This window comes from Lupinus angustifolius, chromosome LG09, assembly GCF_001865875.1.
Source record: "Lupinus angustifolius cultivar Tanjil chromosome LG09, LupAngTanjil_v1.0, whole genome shotgun sequence".
In the NCBI taxonomy this organism is placed as follows: Eukaryota; Viridiplantae; Streptophyta; class Magnoliopsida; order Fabales; family Fabaceae; genus Lupinus; species Lupinus angustifolius.
The window spans coordinates 6,712,522-6,728,265 of record NC_032017.1 but is presented as its reverse complement, the minus strand read 5'-3'; the positions used below and the strand labels follow the sequence as shown (position 1 = coordinate 6,728,265).

The 15,744-nt window shown below is 32.0% G+C and overlaps 3 protein-coding genes across 3 annotated transcripts; 1 reads left to right on the top strand and 2 right to left on the bottom strand.

The window, feature by feature from the left end:
* Positions 772 to 2,369, bottom strand: LOC109356426. The gene is made up of 5 exons (XM_019599748.1): positions 2,139 to 2,369; positions 1,848 to 2,054; positions 1,672 to 1,764; positions 1,488 to 1,589; positions 772 to 1,247 (listed from the first exon to the last, which is right to left on the bottom strand). The coding sequence occupies exons 1-5, from the start codon at positions 2,346 to 2,348 to the stop codon at positions 852 to 854; spliced, it is 1,008 nt and encodes a 335-aa protein (XP_019455293.1). The 5' UTR covers positions 2,349 to 2,369; the 3' UTR covers positions 772 to 851.
* Positions 2,379 to 3,778, bottom strand: LOC109356187. The gene is made up of 2 exons (XM_019599523.1): positions 2,955 to 3,778; positions 2,379 to 2,898 (listed from the first exon to the last, which is right to left on the bottom strand). The coding sequence occupies exons 1-2, from the start codon at positions 3,776 to 3,778 to the stop codon at positions 2,379 to 2,381; spliced, it is 1,344 nt and encodes a 447-aa protein (XP_019455068.1).
* LOC109356006 (ankyrin repeat-containing protein ITN1-like) lies at positions 6,379 to 10,272 on the top strand. Its single transcript, XM_019599322.1, has 3 exons — positions 6,379 to 7,040; positions 7,923 to 8,332; positions 9,168 to 10,272. Exons 1-3 carry the CDS (start codon positions 6,545 to 6,547, stop codon positions 9,996 to 9,998), a joined length of 1,737 nt encoding a protein of 578 aa, XP_019454867.1. The 5' UTR covers positions 6,379 to 6,544; the 3' UTR covers positions 9,999 to 10,272.

The window sequence follows — 15,744 nt, the reverse complement described above, 5'->3', positions numbered from 1 at the left end:
TCAATGAGAAATCATCATAATATTCATTTTACGCTTTCACAATATTATTAGCGGACATGAAAAGAGTAAGATTGAACCAGACAAAAATTACTCCATACTCGAAGCATATGACAAAGTTGAAAAGGAGAAATCACAATAACTTAATACTATATCAACAATAATATATATATATATATATAATTTCATACAGTATAATTAATAAATCACTAATTAAACAACTATATTACTATCCTAAATGGTGAGGAATAAGATACATAATATAGTTCCTAACATAAATAATTTCAAACATTGGATGAGAGAAGAATTTATTATGCTCATACACTACAATAAAACTTCCTGTTAGCCACGGTTGAAACCGTGGCTAAAGTGGGGAAAAGCCGTAGCTAGATTGAGTGGCCACACTTAATGTCGTTGTGGCAAGGAATGGTGTTGCTAAAAATTAGCCACGGTCATTATGTTATTTCGCTACACTTCTGTGAAATGTGGTAACATCTATTTAGCCACAGTCTGTTTAATTCAGCTACAGTCGAACCGTGGCTAAGTTTCTGATTTTGCCACACCACAACCGTGGCTAAGTTGCTTATTTTTCCACAATACATCCGTGGCTAATTAAATTTATTTAAAGTTACTTTCTTACATACTCCTCTCATGATCCAAATGTGTCATTGTCTCACAATCTTTATTTTCAATAATATAATGGTAAATTTATAATAAAATTAAATATTTGCTAGCTAATAATAATAAAATTGAATCTTATACAATTACCAAATGTTTAACATTCAAAAATGCTGATAAACACAAAATGCAAAATGTTATGATCATATAAGTTCATGAATTTTAAGAAACCATATCTAAGATGGTGGAACATCACGAGCGAAAGTGGTTAACTCACTACCAAATTTTTCGACTAGAAACTTCTCAAGAGTAGCCAAACGATTCTGAGTATGTGCAAGTTGCTCCTTGGTCTCTTCATACCCTGATAGTTTTACTTCTAAAGTTTGTACATATTTCTTCAAGTCTTCAACATGTTGACTAGAGCCACTAGAATTCAAAAAACCAGTAAAATGTCTAGACGTTCCAAAAACACTGGAGGGACAAATACCAGTGCCCAAACCATGCACTCGACCTGAATGTTCAGCTCCATATGCTTTTCCAATTGCATCATTAGGATGAGCAAATACCTTTGATGAAACACCTGAAGTAGTGACATTTTCTTGATCTTGAGGTAAATGCTCTGATATTTTATCCTATTAAATAACAAGAAATTAATAATTTATATAGTGGCAAAATGCAAATTGCATGGCAGTAACCTATAATGGAAAATTGCATCAATAGAATCAGAAAGGACAAAATGATATTATGCGTTTGCCTACCTAACTAACTGCATACCATTATCCATTTCACAACTTAGGAAATGGTTCTAAAAATGATACACTTTTTAGGACATATGTAACACATCATGTATGAAAAGACTTTAAATTACTTACAGCTAGAGTTTTTCCTTCTTCGCTTACATAGCTTCCATCCTTCTTCAATAAAGTTGACAAAACAACCTCACCACGACATACAGGTCTTTGCAATTTTAGCTCCTAACACAACCAATGAAACATAAGTTTTTACATTCACAAAACTTCATTCTTTACAATAATACAATTACCTAGGACAACTTACCATTTGACGACCTCTCCTTGCATTGCTCATACTACCACCAGCATGGGAAACTTTAAGATTTTTGCGACTTCTAGTGTTCGCCAAACTTTGTTTCTACAATTGCCAAACATTGTAGTCATTATATTAAAAAAATACAAGTCTTGGAGAAATTAAATACTTCACAACATAATGTTTACCTTCATCTTATCCTCCTTATAATGATGCACAAATGCAGTCCAATCAGCACAATCTAAACCTGGAGGAGGATTAGCAAGTATGTCTTCCTTACTTTTATTAGGATAGAAATACTTACACCTTAACCTATATTTATAGGCCCTCCATCTTTCACCTAGAGTACTCATAGCCCATTTGACTCCAGCAACATAATCAAACTCAAAATTTTCCTTCACACATTATTAAATACGCTAGTCAATTTTCAATGACAATAGGAAAAAATTATTAAAATTGCAAATTTTTTAAATAATTACCTCAATATATTTCCATTGTTGGTATCTATTATCCTTTGACATCCAATCCCATCTTTTAACATAAATAGGACAAATTGTTGAGTTTTGAGCTAGTTTACCAAGAAACCTCACAAGTAAGTTTGAGCCATTGTCATTGCCTTGTCCATAACCATTGAGTTCCACAATAACTTTTTTAGTTTTTTCCAAATGCCAAACCTGAATTGCTTGCATTTTTCGAGTTTCAATTTCTCCTGAAGAGTTTCAATTATGATCTAGTGGTAAATATCGACGATGTCCCATGAAGCAATATTTTCCGCCAAACTTTAGCCATTTAGACTCTGTATCAAAATTACATGATGGACAAGCAAGTGATGTATGAGTGTTCCATCCAGATAAGTTGTCTAGACCTGGGAAGTCACTAATAGTACAAAACAATGATGCACGCATTTGAAATGATTCTTTTGTAGAGGAATCATAAGCTTCCACTCCTTTCCACAATTTTTGTAACTCTGAAACTAGGGGCTGCAAGTAAACATCAATACTATTGCCAGGCATCTTAGGACCAGGAATTATCATCGACATTATGAGAGAAGTTTGCTTCATACAGTACCATGGAGGATAATTGTAAGCATACAACATCACAGGCCAAATGCTATTATTAGAACTTAAAGTTCCAAATGGATTGAAACCATCTGTAGCTAATGCAAGCCGTATATTACGAGAATCTAAAGCAAAGTCCGGATACATTTTGTCAAACTCCTTCCATGCCATTTCAAAAGCTCTGCAGTTTTAGAACACATGTATAGTCTTTGCAATCTTGGTATAAGTGGGAAGTACCGTAAGACCTTTGCTGGTATATATTTTTTATTTTGGCCAACCACTATATCATTTGCACCACTAATATTTCCATTAGATTTCCACCTAGATGCATTGCAAATCTTACAATTATCTCTCTTCTTGTCTTCCAATGAACCCCAATATAACATGCAATTGTTCGGACATGCATGAATCTTTTCATAGCTTAAACCTAACTTCTTAATCAACTTTTTTGCCTCGTATAAAGATGCTGGGAGTTTAGCATGGGGAAAAGCATCATTTAAAAGATCAATGATCATAGAAAATGTTTTGTCAGTTGCACTACATAAGACTTTTATATGATACAATAGAACAATGAATGATATTTTACTATATTTTTTACAACCAGGGTACAATTCTTCATTTCCATCACCTAATTGCTCTTTTATTTTTTCTTGTTGGACTTTACTTGCATCACCCCTAGGTTGGTCATCATTTGGTATATTTGAGTGGCCGGAATCTTGAATTCCACTATCATCAAAGATGCCAAAAACATCATCTAACATATCCTGCATTGGATATTGTCTAACCCACTCTTCTTGTGGTTGGGCTATAGTTTCAACATTATCTTGCACATGCTTTTCCCCATGCATGTACCAAAATGTGTACTTTCTGGGAAACCCTTTTTGAAGTAGATGACTAAACACTTCAATTCTATTACCCATTTTAAGAAATCCACATGTAATACAAGGACATGGAATTTGATCATTTATAGGTACATTTGAAAAGGCGAAATCCAAAAATTGCACCACCCCATCCAAGAACTCCTTTGATCTAATTGGTTTCTCAATCCAACTCTTATCCATCATAACTGTGTGAATCTGTTTTTGATGTTAAATTCAATTACTAAATCATTAGAGATACTAAATGATTAACTTAAAAACAACTTAAGTATTACCTCAATGCAAGCATGCATGACAAATTAAACCATAGTGTTTTGCAAATTCAGTCATATTAGTTGAAAACAATTTAATGCAGATATCTTGGTATCATTTATTTTGATATACTATAAAGATGCATGCCTGCATCAATGTCATAATCCCATAAAATCAACGTCATAATCCCATAAAATCAATGTCATTTTGCTAACGAGATACCTAACACACCCTTAAAAACTCAGCAAAATTCTAAAGAACCTATGGGGATATGATGTATGGTATTTACACTCAAAGTTATGGCTGCCTATAAATGATAAATAAAGCCCAAACTTGTTTTATTATGTCATGAATATGTACCATAAGAGTAAAGCAAAATACATCACCATATAGTAAAGATGAAGAGCAAAAGTTCCTTATGGAGTTATTGAAGATATCAAACTCTAGGGTTGGCACTGTAAAGCATACATTGGTTTAGCGAATATGGTTGCTTCTTTATCAATCACATGTGAATGCCTCTCATCTAATTTGGATTTTTATCATCTATGTGAACCAATCCTTGTTTCTCCTTGAAATGGACAGCTTTAGAATATATAACAACTCAATCACATTATCCAAATGATCTTTCTCATATCATGCCATTCTCTTATAGTCTTATGTGAAGCACCAAAGAAGGCTTTTAATGCATTGTTTAAGAAAGTAAAAGATGTGATTTTGCAATGGGAAAGAATACTTTTAACATATCAAGAAATGTTTTACTTGATTTTCCAATGCCATATATAATACTCATTTTGTATTCGTTAAAGAATGTTCTTAATACATTTGTTAAGGACTCTTGAATAATGGTAGTGAGGGGAGTTGCTATGTTTTTTATTTAAGTTATGACAAATCTGATGTATGTAAACAACTAAAGAAGGTGAATAATTTAAATGAGATAAATTTATTAATTTTTATAAATACTATTTAATTTTTTTACTAAGTACTACATATCAATATTATGAGGACCAGATCAGAGTGGTTCGATTAGTCCACTCATTGATCGGACTTGAAATAGTTATGGTTTATAGTAAACTAGCAAGATACCCGTGCATCAGCGATGCACGGGGCAATACTTCTTTGCTGTAAGATTAATAACACATATTACATGTACATTTATATGATTAAGAAACATATGTTACTCGTGCATTCGTATTGTTAAGAACACACATGTGATCCGTACATTTGCATGACTAAGAACACACATGTTACTTGTACATTCGCATTACTAAGAAAACAAATGTTACTCATACATTCGCACAGTTAAAACACATATGTTACTTATACATTCACATTATTAAGAATACATGTTACTTATATATTCACATTATTAAGAATACATGTCTTACCTGTGTATTTGAATATTCAATCACATAAGAAAAAGAAATGACAATTTTTAATTTGAATTTTCTAATGGAAATAACAAAGTGAAAGTCTAAAACATGATACCATATTATTTTTACTAAAATAAATATTTTAAAATTTTATAGAAAATGAAATGATTTTTTCAATTTTAAATACGATTTTTAATGAAAAAATGGAAATCAAATCATTATACTAAATGAGGTTTTTATTAAAAATATATTTAAAAGTTATAAAAAACTTCAATTTGGAATTTAATTTTTCAATTATAATAGAGAAAAATTAAAATTCAAAGAATCTGAAATATTAAAATTCAATTGGAAAAGTATTACAAAATTTTGATGAGGTGTAACAATGCAATTATTCTTAGATTAATAGTAAACGTTAAATAATATACATAGATTAGTGTAAAGAAATAATTTGGATGTGAAAAATGATTTCAATTTAACGTAACAAAACATAGGTACGGTAAACACTTAATTTTGGTGGGGTAGCAACATAGACCAATCGCTAATTAATATTAAATTATTAACCTATAAAATATATAGAAAGTAAGAATAGTGTAGGAAGTACATAGTAATAACATTTGATATGAATGAGTTTTTGTGTTTTTTTTAATTTTTTAATAACTTACAACATTTTAAGATGGGAAAATGTGAGGAGGATGTGACATGTGACATGAAGGGAAAACATGTGAGGAGGATGTGACATGTTGCATGAAGGATTTCTTTTTATTATATTATTAATAGAAGGTTAGACTAATTTAAACTAAAAAATTATGGTTCAACCATTTAAACCTCGTTAAATGAGAATAACACGAAAATTGAATAAAACATATCACTTAAATTTTCAAAAACAAGCCCTATTCTAATATTTTACTTTAATTCATTCCAAAAAATTCAATATAATTATATATTTATAATTAACTATTAACTGCATATGAAATTGCTGGTTCTAATCAAATAATACGAAACTTCTTTCGATTTAATTTCTACTTCAAGTTTCACAATCTTTCTATTTATTATTAATACTTATATTATCCGGTGGTATCTTATTAAATCTAGTGGTGAAAAACAATTTTAGTAAAATCCAAAACTTGTAATTTCCTACAAAAAAAGAAAATCTATTCCCTTGGAAGCATTTTCCGCTTATGGTGCGGATCAAAAGCTGAGGCAAAAGGGCATGCATGCATGCATGGTGTTGACATGCGAGGAAGATTTTGTCATGATGATCCTACCCTTCTTCTTCCTCCTCCTACCCTTCATGTAGCCCTTGGCTTGGGCACTGTCCTTGCCTCAAATGGATCATCACAACCCTACGTCCGAACCCACCACCCCTACCACCCCAAGACCTTCCCTTGTCCTCTCTACCTCCGCCAAGTCCCTCCTTGTTTCCAACTCCAACAAATCCTTCTTCCTATCTAACTCTGGAAAGCGGTTAGATAGCAAGAAGAAATATGTCAAACAGGTTACTGGTCGACATAATGATACCGAGCTCCACCTCGCCGCTCAACGCGGCGACGTGGGCTCGGTCAAACAAATCCTCGCTGAGATTGATGACCAAATGATGGGCACGCTCAGCGGGGCCGAGTTTGACGCCGAGGTCGCAGACATTAGGTCTGCGATCGTTAATGAGGTTAATGAGTTGGGTGAGACCGCTTTGTTTACCGCTGCTGAGAAGGGTCACCTTGATGTTGTTAAGGAACTTTTGACTTATAGCACTATAAAAGCACTTTCCTTTAAAAACCGGTCTGGTTTTGATCCCTTTCATATTGCGGCTAATAAGGGTCACCAAGGTACCTAGTATACCCACATAACATGTATAGTATTGTCTTATATCTCAATGTTTTTTTGATTATTTACTAAAGTTGAGGTTTTCTAAAAAAAATTGTATGTTTTGCTTCCAATTATATTGTGTGAATCTTGAATGTGTGTATATAAAGAATATAAAAATGTGTGAAAGATATCAAACACTTGTTGGTTTAGGATAAAGAGTTAAAATGTTTTATATTGGAGTCTTGTGAATGGATATTTCTAACTCAAATCATATTAGTACGATTCAGGTGTGACTTCGAATACTAAGTGTCTTAGATAAGAAGATACGAATGTCTATTTGTTTGGTTAGGAGCTTGTTTTCATTAACGAAAGTTCAAATCTTGTGGACATTTTGTTGATGGGTTTTCCAACTCGACTCGGGTTAAAAAGAGTCTAATATGAAGGTTAAGTCTTGTAAAAGTCACCTTAATGAGTATCTTGGATAAGTTGGACCCTCTTCAATACTGGAGAGTCTAGTACAAGGCTCAGATTCCAACATGTGGCATCTATAAATATGTAAAAGTCCAGATTTTCCCTTACTTTCCAGTACCGGAGAGGAGCCCAAATCATTCTCGCTCAACTCGAACTGATAGGAGTCCAAAAGGTCTCGTTCAAAAACAAGTGAGAAATAAGATAGGTGTAACATATACGTAATCAACATTTTTTTCATGCTCAAATGTAATCAAATTTGGTAGCATGTATCTCAGAGAAGTTTATTTACATATAAAGGAATCACTTACATTCTATATAAAAATTAGAGTATGATAAAATGAAAATAGTGTAAAGGAGAATGATATTTACATATTACAATCAAGATGTGTATATATGGTGTAACAAGTTCATAGTGAAGGTTTTTGTTGCAGCCATTGTGCAGGTTCTACTAGACCATGATTCACAACTAATCAAGACATTTGCACAATCAAATGCAACGCCTCTTATATCAGCAGCCACAAGAGGTCATGCAAATGTAGTTGAACTATTGCTATCACAAGATCCTAGTCAATTGGAAATATCAAGGTCCAATGGAAAAAATGCACTACATTTAGCTGCAAGACAAGGACATGTTGATGTTGTGAAGTTATTGCTACGGAAAGATCCACAACTTGCTCGGCGAACCGATAAGAAAGGACAAACTGCACTTCATATGGCTGTGAAGGGAACAAGCTGTGATGTGGTGAGGCAGCTTCTTAATGCAGATTCTGCAATTGTTATGCTGCCAGATAAGTTTGGAAATACTGCATTGCATGTTGCTACCAGAAAGAAAAGGGCAGAGGTATAATATCATAATGGTTCAAATGTAAACACTATAATAGTAAAACCTTTAGGACCTTACTTACTTGGCCTATAGTTTCTACTTTCTATTTCATGCTTTAGTTTGTTGGAAAGAGATATATAATTAAGGGTATATATTGTTCTGCAATAAGTTTTGATATCAAATGTGGCATATATGGCTTTCTTTTTAAGTTTGAAAGTGGATTTGTATAGAGAATATTTTGTCCACTTTGTAGTACAATTTGAAATGTGACATATGAGAAATTGTTACCAACGGATGTTGGTTCAAGTGATACATGTTTGATTCCCCTTAAGTAAGATTTCGGGTTCGAGTCTTGTAGATTGAAAAAATACCCGCTGGGAGAGTTAGCCCCACATACCTGTGGATGTTCTCGGCTCGGACATGATTGCCTTAAGTGCGAGGATACATGTGGGAAACCAAAAAAAAATATGAGAAATTGTTTCACATTTCAACAATGATATCTCATGTCACTTTTCCTCACGCCCCTGTTTAGAACTTTGAATTCTTTTGGTACTACCAAGTGTATCCCATCACCCTTTTCGGTAAGAAATTAATCTCTTTCGGGATACGTGTTGTCAACCCAACAAGTATCGTTCATAGGAAAAGGTATCTAGCGGAACCTTACACCACTAGACCAGCACTTTGTTGGTGAGAAAAGTACAAGATGGCTATTTTTCTACCATATTAGCATGCATCTTTAACATGAAAAGTGCACAACCCTGGTTTTCTCAGAGTTTCTAGACCCATTTTTTGCACCCTTTTCTTGAATGTTATTGAAAAATTCATTAGTAATAACTGGCTTGAATTTATGCAGATAGTGAATGAGCTGGTACTTCTTCCTGACACCAATGTGAATGCCTTAACAAGAGATCACAAAACAGCTCTTGACCTTGCTGAAGGACTACCAATCACTGAAGAAATTTTGGAGATCAAAGAGTGCCTTATTCGGCACGGCGGAGTAAAAGCCAATGATCTCAACCAACCAAGAGATGAGCTAAGGAAAACAATGACACAAATAAAGAAAGATGTCTATTACCAACTCGAACAAACCCGAAAAACGAACAAAAATGTGACAGGAATAGCCAAGGAGTTAAAGAAATTACACAGGGCAGGAATCAACAATGCTACGAATTCGGTAACTGTGGTTGCTGTGCTATTCGCAACGGTTGCATTTGCAGCACTTTTCACAGTCCCTGGAGGTGATGATAATGATGGAAAAGCCGTGATGGTTCACACTGTTTCATTCAAAATGTTCTTTCTGTCGAATGCCACTGCGCTCTTTGTTTCATTGGCCGTTGTCGTGGTTCAAATCACGGTTGTTAGAGGGGAAACAAAATCCGAGAGAAGGGTTGTTGAGGTTATTAATAAGATGATGTGGTTAGCTTCAGTTTGTACCTCAATTTCATTCATTGCAGCATCTTATATAATCGTCGGTCGCCGAAGTCTTTGGGCTGCAATTCTTGTTACTGTTGTAGGGAGTGTTATAATGGCTGGTATTCTTGGTACTATGACATATTATGTGGTTAAATCGAAACGGTATCGAAGAGTGAGGAAGAAAGAGAAGCTATCAAGGCATGGATCACAGTACTCGTGGCGAAATTCGGATTCCGAATCGACAGAAGTAAATCCAATTTATGCTATTTGATCATGTTACAATTTGGACTTCAATGTAAGCTTGGTGCTTGTATTAGTATTTCAAGGGGAATGAGATAAGGGAGATAAATTGGTTAGTGACACTTTTTCTTAAAAAGATTGGTTCCACCATATGAAACAGAACAGTTATAATGTTTGTTGTTGTATTTTTGTGAACATTATTTTTTGACCTTATTTTCATTATTTAAGGCATAACTAAGGTTTAGAATCTGCCTAAGGTTGGATTCCATATATAGGAAAATATTGATCTCACCACATTTTCATCACATTACTTTTTGCACCAAAATCCTAATCATATATTGTTTATCTATTTCTGTTGTACTTAAGTTTAGTCAAATAAATCTGCGGTTCAAAACATAATTATCTGCTACATACCGTATATCAAGTTCATATAGGTAGTCCTTTCCGGGGTACAACTGTCATGTGTATTGCTGGTGCAATTCGATATGCAAACATGTGACATGTTTTCTCTGATGAAGTTTGTTGCTTTACTTCACTTTGGAAATAATATTTAGTGTTTGTTTATTGATTTAATAAAAGGAAAGCTTGGATTGTAAGAAAAGGGTGCAGGAAAGAAGAGGTGATTGAATTGATAATAGTAGGATTTTGTGACATTATATCATCATGTGATGACTTTTTTTGTTATTACTACGAGTATCCTCTAATCTTTTGCTGAGAAATTAATCCCTTTTGAGATGAGTGGTTATCACTCCTAGGATTTGAACACTTGATATTTGGTCATTTTGAAGATTTAGCATACCTTATACCACTAAATTAATGTCTTATGATTTGGAATCAATACATTTTCTCCATTATTAGTTGTATATGTGAGAGTTTGTGCAAGGGATAGAGTTATGTGTCACAAAACTACATATAAATTTTGAGGGCAGCTATACCCGGTTGAGTACCAAAACAAAGGGTTAGTGGAAAAATCATTGAGTATAGACAGCATTTTTCATGTAACTTTTGTAAAATTTGTTGTGGGCGAGACTCGAACTTTTAACTTCCTTTACTAAATCATCTTAAAACTTCTTTTTTTATTTTTTATTTTCCAAATTTATTATAGGTGAGACTCGAACTCACAACTTTTTTCACTTCATTCTTTAAACCCTCAACTTTAACGATCTTACACCTTATGACTCCCATATTGATGTAACTCTTAAGATATTTTCATGTATGGTAAGATATGAGCTACTTCTTTCATCTATCGGATACCATATAACTATAATTTGTATTCTTGTTGATTTATATTTTTGCACCAAATCCTATCTTCAGACAATACTCCAAGATTACACAAATATCACTGAGATTATACATAAATATCATGAACCAAAAGGTGTAATCTAAGTATGCATTGGAAGCATGTGTCTTAAAGTGTTGAAGAATGGTTGGAAATATGAGTCACCTTGTAATAAGTTTTTAAGTTTTTTTTTAATAAAAAAAAATGTGTATAAACCGATCGGTTTAATCAAATACCGACCGGTTCACCAGTTTTGACCGGTTTGATATTTGGTCGGTTCAACATCTGTACTGTACTAGTTAGGGGTCCGGTTCACTAGTTTTTCAGTCGAACCGGCCGGTACGGTACGATTTTTACATCATTGCCTTAATCTCTCGTTAGAAAGACTTTTCACTAGGGCTGAACCGAACCAACTCGGTATTCATTCGAAACTCGATTCATTATTTAGCTCGATAAACTTTGTTCATGAACTAAATGAGCCGAACTTGAGCTGAAAATTGAGCTCGTTAAATAAACGAGCCGAACTTGAGTTAGATACAGTGTGACTCGTTAGGTTCATGAGCTAGCTCGATATATATATATTTATTGAAACTAATTTTTATGTTTATTATGAGTCATGCATTATTTTTTATATTTATTTTTATTATATATAAACAATGTTATATTTATATGTATAAAATGTTTTATAGTATTTTTTAAAAATTAATTAACTATTTAAGTTGTCAAAATGAACTAATTCGAATTTCGCCGAACAGTTCACGAACTTTAACCGAGCCGAACTCAAGTTCAACAAATAACTCGTATCGAATTCGAGTTTCGAGCCGAACCAATCCTTATCGAGCTGAACTCAGGTTCCACTCGGTTCGGCTCATTTCCAGCCCTACTTTACACACAAAAATCTTACATGAATCTATAGACATTGTTATACTATTATTTTTTTTAAATAATATATCAACAATTTTGGTGTATATTAAGAGTGTTCTCGGAGTCATATCCCTTATCAGGCTATTCACCCAAATCACATATTTTAAAAACAATTACAAGTGCCTGAAATCATGTCTAGAGACTAGATGTATTTGAAGAAAGTATACAAAAATATGTCATATATTGGATATTTAAGTAAATAAAAGTATAGAAATAAGGAATATTCCTTGAATATGTTTCTAAAAGTATGTACGCAAATCAGACATGGGTGTTATTTTCTATTTCCTATTTTTAAGTATAAAAAATACTGTGTACAACACTGAAGATGGAAAAAGGTATCTCTTCTGTTTAGTTTTTGTTACTTTCTAGTACAATTGTTTGAGTTTTATTTTGTAATTTCTCAGAGATACTTCAAATATGTGATTATAATTATGAGAGATATTTCCTATTTTAGTTTATGTTACTTTCTAGTACAATTGTTACTGTCTAGTAGGATTCCAACCATTAGAACTTACCTGATTGGATTGAATAATTCAACCATTAATTGGATTTGAAAATGATAAACCACTATGAACTGGGAATATTCCAATCTGACTGTATTTAAAAAAATTATTTAAGTTAAAATTATAATTAGTAAATATTTTTTTAGCCAATCATACTTTTTTACACATAATATGACACAAAAGTAGAACAACAAATATAAACTCGTTACGGTAATAGTTCATAAATATTATGGTCTTTCATCAAAAGATATTTTACTTAATTCAATACAAAAAGGTTGTACTAACCCACAGTAATGAACCTTTGACTTTGGTGGGCCATCTATGATGGATGTGTGTGATAAAGAACATTCCACGAAGCCTCCTCTCTAGTGCCCTTGTCCCTAGGATACTCCCTTATTAATATTTAATTAACAAAGTAAAAAATTATATCTCCCATCTTCACTTTTTGCTCAATATGGTTAAAAAAGAATATCCTACTAGAGTATGCTAAAATAGTTATTGGTCAAATGGGGTGGAGTGCACTTACAATATTTGTAGGAAAAAGAAGTTTACACGTATAAATTTATATATTATTACAATATAATCTATTATTTATTTATATTTTGTTATTATTAATTCTTAAAAATTATACTAATATATATAAATGATCAATAACAGTGTAATAAATATATGATCAATTTACTATTTATTTATATTACATTCTTTAAAAATTGATGGTGATTAAACATTAATAATGGATAATGTAGTGAGTAACGTGTATATATTTATTTCCATATAAGTGAACGGATAGTTATAAAGATGGAATAAGTAATATGCATTAGTGTAATGTAAAGTTTGTTAGATGATGTTAATATTAAATTTAGATTATGGTTTCATATATGAGAAATCAATGTTGTTTGGTGATTAAATAATGAGTGAGATCTACATTTTAAGAGTGAGAATAAGTTTTCTAAACTTATTCTCTATCATAATTATCAATTTTAGGGACATTTAATAGTTTAAATCTATTCATTATTTAAACAATTGAATTTCTCTAAAATTGATAACTATGATTATGGGTGAGTATCGATCGGGTTGGGACGAGTTTAGGCTTGTCCTTACCCAACTCTAATATTGGTTGGGTCACTTTTTAGAATTTGGACTCGACCCTAGACCCGAAACTAACCCGACCCTAAATAGCGACTGAGTTAGCATTAAACCCGACGCAACCCTAGACCCGATTAAATATAATGCATATTCATTTTAGCGAAAGACTTCACAATATTATTTATTATTATGAATATTTATATATGTATTATTAATCATGTATATATTATAGAAAAATTAAAGAATAAATGATATTTTCTTCCAAAAGGTATTATTACTCTATACACATTTGAGTAGAAATACATACATATATACATCATGAGCGAGTGACACTGGACAAAATGGGTCGGGTCATGTTTGGTCTTTACCCAACCATAAATATTGACTGAGTCTATTTTTGGAACCCGAACCTGGTCCTAGACCCGACCATATTTAGATTCGATCATGATCTGGCCAGCACATGCTAGGTAAGCAAGTAGAGATGAGTCCTGTTCACCCCTAACTATGATAATAAATAAATTTAAAGAACTTACTGTTGGATCAAGTGATTCATCCTCTTGAATAATTACATGATGAAGTGCATCCGGGAAGAAACTTTAGTTGGCACAAGATTTGTTTTTGATGAAGATAAACGACAGAAGCAGCCTGATGTGTCGTTTAACAGAATTAGGGTAGCCATTGGAGATAAACGACAATATCAACTATCAAGCGTGACTCCATAGTGAAAACGACATGTAGCCAATAGGGAAAGTAGATGGCTCCAACTCCACCAATCAAATCTCTCCACGTCATTAATGGAATATCTATATTTCCATTTTTGCTAAAGACCACGTCACACTAAAGCTAAGTTACACCTATGAATAGAGAAAGTAAATTTATCCACTAAATTTATATATGATCAATATATTATTCATCATTAATTTAAGTTATTTTATCTCAAAGTCAATAATAATAAAAATAAATAATGAATGATATAGTAACGTGTAAAAAATTATTACGCTATTAATGTATACATATTTTTCATTAATAAAACTTATTATTTTTCTTGTTTTAAAATGTTACAAGAGTGTAATTTCATTTTGATTTACTTTTTAATCCCTAATCACTATTCTTACTAAAACAATAAAAACAAATATAGTCTCAACTTTTAATACCAATACCTTCCTTTAAAATTTCATATATCTATATTATACTTCTATATTTTAATATATAAAGAAAACACATGAAATAATTAATATGGTGTAACTTCACTTTCTTACTTTACCCTTAAATTTTTTAATTTTTACAAAAGAATCATATAATTATGTGTAAGTATGTAATTAAGCACCACCAATCTATTAACCACCTCTCTAGCATTATAATAAAACAAAATGTTATAATATAAAGTATCTCCAATAAAAAATAATATAAAGTATACTCAATATAAAAAATATTCTAATTCTCCAAAATAGAATATATAAATTTTGAATTGCCATCGTAAAAGTATGAATCTACACTAGCAGGTACAAAATACCTCTCACAACTAATAATAATAATTACAAAAGTCTTCACATAATGAATTTAAGCCACAAACATATTGAATTTTTTCAATTTAGATGTCCTCACATATTTTTTTTTATAAATTTTGGTATATATGCACCATGATATAAGATACTATTAATTATTAAATAGATCAAAAGCTTAATATTTACTAATAAGATGTTGGTGTAAGACTCTATTAGATTCCCAAAATTAATAATTCGACTCTTGTAAATGATATTTAGTGAGATGAACAATCACAAACTCTAACCTGTATTAGTTACTTACTAAAAAAATAAAGAATATTCTTATAAAAAGCTCAACAATTAATTCACTAGAGTGATATTTGTTGGAGAACAAACAATTAAATGCTCGGAATTAAAAAAATGATTAATTTCTTATTCAACATGATGAATACGGTTGATTATACAAAAGTAGTAGTAAAAGCATCGTACTAAACTCTCATA